General features: G+C 44.0%; 1 protein-coding gene across 1 annotated transcript; it reads left to right on the forward strand.

Moving 5' to 3' along the window:
* The first annotated feature begins 2,030 nt into the window (after positions 1-2,030).
* SLC35E1 (solute carrier family 35 member E1) lies at positions 2,031-7,016 on the forward strand. The gene is made up of 6 exons (XM_035567800.2): positions 2,031-2,463; positions 3,327-3,397; positions 3,772-3,909; positions 4,664-4,789; positions 5,257-5,502; positions 5,966-7,016. Exons 1-6 carry the CDS (start codon positions 2,064-2,066, stop codon positions 6,197-6,199), a joined length of 1,215 nt encoding a protein of 404 aa, XP_035423693.1. The 5' UTR covers positions 2,031-2,063; the 3' UTR covers positions 6,200-7,016.
* Positions 7,017-8,176: the final 1,160 nt, after the last annotated feature.

The following is an 8,176-nucleotide window of genomic DNA, read 5'->3' on the forward strand; positions in this document are numbered from 1 at the left end:
ACTGATAACCCAATTACCGTTAACGTACCTCAAAGTCTAAAAAGATCGTAGTTCCTCTTTTCTGAGTAATTTTGTAATATATTATTCCTAATTGTTAAAAAATGATTTCTAAAGCAGCCTAATTCAGTATAGAAAGCTAAGAATTTTTATTAACTGTAATTGCTTTAACGTTTGGGACTAGTTGTTTTCTACAGTCCCTGGTACTGGGCTTCTGTCCAGGGGAAAAGGGGAGGGGACACAATACCAAAAATGTTTCTAGGTTTAGTGATGTTAACTCATTTGTGCTGGATCTCACCTCTGTGGAAGAGCCTTGGCAACAGTAGTTCTGCTGCCTTTGAAAGCAAAGTCAAGCTCTTCGATGTCAAATCATGATCTTAAAAAGGTATTCATCACCAGGTATGCATTAGGTGGATCATTCCATGGAATACAACTGAAAATGTTTGGTTTATTTTGAAGTCATTCTTGTTAAAACCTACTGCTTTTGTGATTTGACCGGTATTGAAATGTGTGGGTGTCTCAGAAACGTTACTGGTGTCTGTTTGCTTCCATTTCTTTAATCTGAGGTCTGGGTGAAATCTCCTAACCTGAAAAACTGGTTACCAAAAAATGTTTCCAAGTATATTTTCAGTTTACTTCCATTTTATCCTTCTACAGTTGATGAGGTCAGGCAGTGTGTTGTAGAGTTGCAGAAAGTTATCTTGCAACTCAGAAAGGTAGATTTGATGGTAGAGGGCTAAAAGATGGTCATTTTGCAAAATGCTTATTTTGTTTTATATTTAAAAAGAAAAATGTTGTACATCTTACTCTACTCCCCTCCCCAGACCCTTCTCCCTCTTTCCTTGAATGGTCTTATTTAGGAACAGGGTCTGTGCTCTTTTGAGGCCTTTGAATATGGGGCAAATTTCAGGAAATGACAAAGCACACTTTATTAAAAAAAAAAAAAAATATCTTTTTTTCTGTTGCTTACATTTCTGCTGCAACCGATGGTCCACAAGGGCCACGCTGAGTCAAGTGATGCCGTAAGTTCATCGCTGCTCTCAAATTACTTACGGCTCTCGGCAGCAAACTGACCATGCTGATGCTCACTTTGCTTGAGGGAGCTTCAGGTATTGGACCCAGCCCTTTCCCTAGTGGTACAAAATCGCTAGAGAAATTCAGTCACAATGCAAGCTTTAAATCTTGTTACATACCTAGTTTGTTTCTGCTGTAAGGGTCAACTCACTTGGATATAATCCAGGGCGAGATGAGGCTTGACAATCTTTATTTCAGCATGCTAGTATAACCAGTTCTGTGAGCTCCAAAAAAATGTGAATAAGTTTACAAGGTGATTTTTTTTGTCAATTTTGTAAACAAGTTCAAATGAAGTTTACCATGTGCGTATCTGCTGTGTACTCTCATTTTTGCATGAACTCAGTTTCTCTGCTACTGGATTCTCCGACCTGCTTTACAGGCTTTATTCTTCTAGTCCTAAAATCTTAAATTAATAAGACTGTCATCTCTTTTCAGTGAATGATGTGAAATAGCTCATCCCCCAATCTTTTGGGAATCGCCATTCCCTAAAGTGCATGTTTTTAGAGGTACATTAACAGTGTAGAAATGTCTTTTGGAGGAGTGCATGGATGACATGGGGTGTAGAACCCCCTCCTGCTTGACAGGTACTCATCTCTCTTTTAATATACCCACCATTACACCTTCCTTGAGTTACTTTTAAAGCTCCCGTGCCTCTGAGGACGTGCCTTTCCCTCAGTCACAGCACACTCACAGCGCCCTGCCCGCACTTCTGCATTCCCCAGGCGCTTTCCAGCACCGCCTGCAGCCCTGCCACCCCCCCCTCACGCCACGAAACACCTCAGAGAACACAACCGGGGCCGTTTTTTTGTCCTCCCCCTCCTCTCCCGGGCTACTTCAACCCGAACCGAGCGGGCTGAGGGGGGTTACGGGAGGCGCCGCGCGGCCCCTGCCGGCCCCCGTAGGCGCTGAGGCGGCGGCGGCCGGGCCCGCCCCGGGAAGCGACGCGTTGGCGGCGGTGACGTCTCGGAGGCGGCCGGGCGGAGCACGGAGCCATGGCGGCGGCCCCGCTGGCGGCCCCGGGCGGCTCCGGGCCGGCGTCGGCGACGGCTGGGGGGGGCCGAGGAGGCCGCGGGCCGGCCCTGCGTGAGGGCGCCCGGGTGTCGGCGCTGTGCCTGGCTTGGTACGGGCTGAGCGCCGGCGGGAACGTGGTGAACAAGCTGCTGCTCGGCGGCTTCCCCCGGCCCGTCACCGTCTCCCTCTTCCACATCCTGGGGCTCTGCGGCCTCCTGCCGCCGCTGCTGAGGGCCTGGCGGGTGCCGCCGGCCGGCCCGGCCCAGCTGCCGCCCCGCGCCTACCCCCGCTACATCCTGCCGCTCGCCTTCGGCAAGTATTTCGCCTCCGTCTCGGCCCACGTCTCGCTCTGGAGGGTGCCGGTCTCCTACGCGCACACAGGTGGGGGCTTGGGGCTGTGTGGAGGGGGCTCTGGGCCCGGGGTCCCCTGTGGGGGCTTCTTTGGGTGGCCCCGGGGGGGTTGTGGGTGCCCGGTGGGGTGTCCTTGGGGGTGCTCGTCGTGGTGCCCCGGGGGGTGACGTGAGGCCTGGTGGGTGCTCGGAGGGTGCTGGTCCCTTCTGTGTGCTTGTACCGGTGCCTGCTTGGCGACCTGAAGCCCAGAACAGGTTCCTGTCGGTGTCCCACGTAGTGACATGAATCATAAAATGGTTTGGGTTGGAAGAAACCTAAGAGCTCACCCAGCTCCAACCCTCCTGCCACAGGCAGGGACGCCACCCACCAGATCAGGGTGCTCAGGGCCTCATCCAACCTAATTCTGAACGCCTCCAGGGGTGGGGCATCCACAGCCTCTCTGGGCAGCCTGTGCCAGTGCCTCACCACCCTCTGAGTAAAGAAAAGCCTTGTATGTGCTCACACACGGGTCTGGTGCGGCATTATAGGGCCTGGTCTGTGTTTGTGGCTGCCCAGCGTGGGGTCCTGGTCCCCCATGCATGCTCACACTGGTGTAGGGACCCAGAGCCTCGAGTGCGCTCAGGTGGGTGCCCGCTGCAGTGTCCCCTGCCCCAGCGTGTGCTTGTACAGGTGCCTGCTGCGATGTCCCCGAGCACCACAAAGGACTGTCCCATATTTGTATGGCTGCCCAAAGCAGGGGTAGGGATGACCCCGTGTGGGCTGAGGTTCTTCTGGCTGTGTTGGGACCAGAGCTGAGCCCCTGCTCCATCCCCAGTGCTCGCCCTCTGCTGACGGTCTATAATGGAGCTGGCCCAAGCTTCTCATCCCCACCGAAATTTTCTTTCCGTTCTCAGTAAAAGCGACGATGCCAATATGGGTGGTTCTTCTTTCACGGATCATAATGAAGGAAAAGCAGACGACGAAGGTGCGGACAGGTTTGCTGAGGTTTCTTCTCTTGCTGGTTTTTGTGGTGTGCTTTGCTGGCTGGGATCAGGAAGGGTTGGCTTTGCTCACTTGGGTGAATTTTGTGGCTGAGATTAGATTACGTGGTTCTTACGCTTTCATTTTCCTTTTGACACGTCTAAATACCGAGCAAGGTGATGCTCTCCAGTATACTGGAGTTGTTCTGGCATTTATTGTAGTCACTTAGTTTCCTCAAGCTGCAACAGTATGAAAGTTGATCCCTTGTTCTGTTGCTTTATTTTTCTCCTTTCTTTCCCAAATCAGCAGTATGTATAAACTCAGTTAAAATGAAAATTATTGGAAGATGTAAGCTATTCTTTTCTATTCCTTTTTCAGGTATACTTGTCTCTAATCCCCATAATAACTGGGGTCCTGTTGGCCACAGTCACTGAACTTTCCTTTGACATGTGGGGACTCATCAGTGCACTTGCTGCTACTCTATGTTTTTCACTTCAGAATATCTTCTCAAAGAAGGTAATAGCTTTGCTGTTCATGGTATTGGTCAGTAGTGTCACCCTTCAGAGGAGTAGCATGTATTTTCCGGTACAGATGATGTTGATGGTGTTGACTGTCCTAGAGTAATAGGATGGTTTGGGTTGGAAGGAACCTTGAAGCCCATCTGATTCCACCCCCTGCCATGGGCACGACCCCTCCTGCCAGCCCAGGCTGCCAAAAGCCCCATCCAGCCTGGCCTTGGGCACTGCCTCTCTGAGCAGCCTGTGCTGCCCTAAATCTGTCCTTTTTTAGTTTAAAGCTATTATCCTTTACTGTTACACAGTCCGGTGAAGTCTCTCCCCATCTTTCCTGTAAGCCCTGTCTTCTGACAGTTTGATAGTGCTTAAATTTAACAGTTCATTTGAAATTTTTTAACATACCTTGCTGTATCAAATCGCTTTCCTGTGGTGAATGAGTCAGTGTCAACACTGGGCACTCCTTGAAGTCTTAGAAACAAAGAGAGGAAGTTAAAAGGTGTGTCTTGAACGTGTGTAGTTACAAAATGATTTCTGGTTTGTAGAGCCTTTTAAATGTGTAAGTTCTTAATACTAAGAGAGTCACCAGTGAAGAAACTGTTGTTTTTCAGAGAGACATCTGTTTTTCTATGGTCTTCCTTATTGGAAATTCATACCATAACAGTATTTACTTATTTTCACAGTGTATCTGTCTGTCTGAGGTTGTTACTATTACGTGGCTACTGAATCTCTGCTGATTACATGGTGTTTTTCCTAAGGTGTTAAGAGATTCCCGAATACATCATCTTCGGTTGCTGAACATACTTGGGTGCCATGCTGTGTTCTTCATGATCCCGACATGGGTTTTGGTTGATCTTTCTTCCTTCTTAGTAGAGAACGACTTGGTAAGTGTTATGTTTGGGAAACTGTCTGCAATTAAGACAGGAGGAAAAAAAAATACATCCATACAAAAAAGTGCACTTAAGTATTTCAGTGTGGTTCCTCATCAGCATGGAAGGAACGGTTGTGAAACACCCACAAACTGTTTCACAAAACAGTATAAGAAACAAGTTTATCATGAGAATTCATGGCAGGGTTAGGAGAGGTAGCTTGTGTGACAGCTTGAATCTCAGGAACCGAGAGCTGGGGACAGGAACAAATGCACCCAGAGCGCATGTTACGTGTGTGCTGAGAGGTGTTTTCTCAGAATCTGTAGTTGCATATTTGGGTGCTTCTTAACCATAGGGAAGTTGCAGATGTTCTTCCTATTGAAAGGCAGGTAAGAAGTGACTCATGTTTTATATCTGTTACTTTGTCGCTTACCTAAAAGCTGAGATAAACTTTTTTCTTGTAATGTTTGTTTTCCTGACAGAGCACAATGTCTCATTGGTCCTGGACCTTGATGCTACTTATCATCAGTGGATTCTGTAATTTTGCTCAGAATGTCATTGCCTTCAGTATTCTCAACCTGATCAGCCCGCTAAGTTACTCTGTTGCAAATGCCACCAAAAGAATAATGGTCATCACGGTGTCCCTTATAATGCTTCGCAATCCGGTTACTAGCACCAATGTTCTTGGAATGATGACAGCTATCCTAGGGGTCTTCTTATATAACAAGGTAAGGTGTTCATCTGTTTGTTTGTTTATTCAGGAAGCTTACTTGAAACAGTCCAGTAGTTTTGAATTATGTCTGTAAAACAAGTCAGCAGCAGAACAAAAAATTTTACGCATGGCATAAAACTTATTGCAGAGGGGGTTTATTGCCAAAGCTAAGTACTGAAGTGCTTGGGTCAGGCCAGGTGCTGTTAGGTGTCTAACAAATTTTGATCTCAATATTTTCTCGAAAAATGAAAATTAGGAAGTAACTCACTAAAATCTCTTGAGCAGAAGAGAAATGTAATGATTTGGCATATGAGAAGAATGAGATTTTTATTAGGAGTCACTAGGATTTTCAAATTCCAATAGATATACATAGCGGTGTAGTTTTAAAAGTGTGTTTTTTTTTCCTAGGTATGAGGATATGTTAGGTGATAGCCTAGAAAACCATTCTTTCGTTCATTCTTTCCGTCTTTCTTTCCTAGACAAAATACGATGCAAACCAAGAAGCAAAGAAGCAGCTACTTCCAGTTACAACTGGAGACCTTGTGAATTTGGACCGGCATCGAAACACTCCTGAAAAGTCTCAGAACGGACTTACGGCATTTGCACAACATGGAGACTATCAGTATGGGCGAACCAATATCTTAACAGATCACTTCCAGTACAATCGGCAAAACTATCCAACTACCTACAACTTAAATCGTTTTGATATTTAGAGTCCTGGCACACAGGTATAGACTGTGATATCAAAGTGTCCCCAACATTATCAGAAACTTTTAGTACATCCATGAATGTAAAGCCATTTTATTGTACAGGTTTTGCAGAAGGGAAGATGCATGTGTAGTGGAAGTGGTACAGACCTTCAGCTTCTGCCGAGCAGATCTTTAAATGTGAAACAGCTAGATCTGACACTGGAACGAAATGCACAGTGTAGCTCTTGTACAGAGAGTCTGGTGAACTGCAGATACAAAACTTCAGAGCAAAATACCTGGTGTCACTGCTCCTGCTTGGAATCTGTCAATTGAGTATTCTTTTGGCAGCTAAACTCTGGCCAGTACTTTGTTTCCACACTGATAACGTAACCTTTAATTTGTTCTCTATTATGTTTTAATGATGCTTAGGGGAAAATTGTAACTGGGCACACTTCTGATTATCAGAATTTGTTGGCTTGGGAGGATTGACGTATGTATATCAGTTGCAGATAAGTAGTCTTGAATTCATCTTGAGCAAATATGAAACTTTGTGTGGGTATTAATTACTTCTGTGCCTATACCTTCAGTTTTTGATGACAAACCAGAAGTATTTCTGAAAGAATAGGCAGTAGGAAGATTGATCCCTTCAAGAAGCATATTTCAAGCTTCATATCTAGAGAAACAGTTTTCTCTAATGTCATTATTGTCCCAGTCACTGTAGTTAACAGAGCTTAAGATCCTCATTGTTTTCTGAATAACATAGTCCTGTAACTTCAGACATTGCTCTTCCCTGGCAATACAGAAAACACCTTGACAAATAAAATGTTTGGAATAATACAAATTTTTTTTAACTTGCGTTACACCTCTTATAAAACTCTTGGTTAGAAATTGAAAGGTCTAAGGTGTTTTCTTCTCAGTTTTATGCATAAATTATGGTTCCTTATATGATTCATATATTATGAATGCATGAATTTGAATAATCATCATTCTCAAGAAACAATTAAGTCTATCTTTTTAGCCCCTAATTGTTTTTTTTAAAGTTTCTTAATTACTGCAGTTGGAGCTGCTTTGTGCATTTTGTCTGACTTCTAATTTCAGCTGAAAGAAGTTACACTTTGTATCCTTCTCTGTTCCTGCAACTCCCCTAGCTCAAATAGTAAATTGTTAAGAGAAAGAATATTTAAATCAGCAGTAAATATATAATTATGGTTAATAAAAACTGATTCAGTTAGTATAAATGAACAAAATTCAAGACAAGTTGATTTGGTTGTCATGCATCAGATACTGCATTTTTGCATGAAAGGAATGAAAACAGTTGAACTTTGGTTTCACTGAATCAGATTATTATTTTTATTACTTTAGGAAAAAAAAAAAAGGTTTTAGGGGCCTTCTTTCCTTAACAGAAAAGCTGTTGTACAGTGAAATTTTTGATAGCATAAATATTGTGTTTTTACTAGACAGGTATTAGATACCAGTGACAACATTTAGGGTGTGGTGCTGTACACAACACTCCCTCCACCTATTTATTGCTTTAAAAATGACCATTTCCGTGATATGAAATGATGATTTGACTCCTTTCTGGATAATAAAGAATTTATTTTTAAGGGCAAAGTCAACCTGATCTTATTCTTTTGGCTGACTATGGAGGTAGTTATGTAGATTGCCTCCCACAATACAGTCCAAAAGAGGAAATGGTCCATCTGAAACTTCAGAGATGGGTTAAATATGCTGCTAATGTCCGTGAGCAGAACTTCTTGACTTGACTGGAGTTTAGTCTGTTCATACTAGGTTAGAACATGGGCTTTTAGTTTATAAAATGTGAATAAATTATTTTCTAACCCCGAATAACAAGGACAAGATTATGAGGAAAAGCATTCTTTCGTATGAAATTGCTTTTGCCTGTTCCAGTATTAATTTATGTATAATGATTTCTTTTATTGCTGTAAAGAGCAACATGTGTGTTTCTAAGGCTCACTTCCCAATATTTAAGCGCTGTTACAA

This window comes from Cygnus atratus, chromosome 26 (genome assembly GCF_013377495.2).
Source record: "Cygnus atratus isolate AKBS03 ecotype Queensland, Australia chromosome 26, CAtr_DNAZoo_HiC_assembly, whole genome shotgun sequence".
In the NCBI taxonomy this organism is placed as follows: domain Eukaryota; kingdom Metazoa; phylum Chordata; class Aves; order Anseriformes; family Anatidae; genus Cygnus; species Cygnus atratus.

What these genes read in the sequence shown, in the direction of transcription:
- SLC35E1 (XM_035567800.2), top strand. Translation starts at nt 2,064, where the DNA reads ATGGCGGCGGCCCCGCTGGCGGCCCCGGGCGGCTCCGGGCCGGCGTCG. An exon ending in GGTCTCCTACGCGCACACAG is followed by an intron (nt 2,464 to 3,326) that starts GTGGGGGCTTGG and finishes TTCCGTTCTCAG; the next exon opens with TAAAAGCGACGATGCCAATA. An exon ending in AGGAAAAGCAGACGACGAAG is followed by an intron (nt 3,398 to 3,771) that starts GTGCGGACAGGT and finishes TTCCTTTTTCAG; the next exon opens with GTATACTTGTCTCTAATCCC.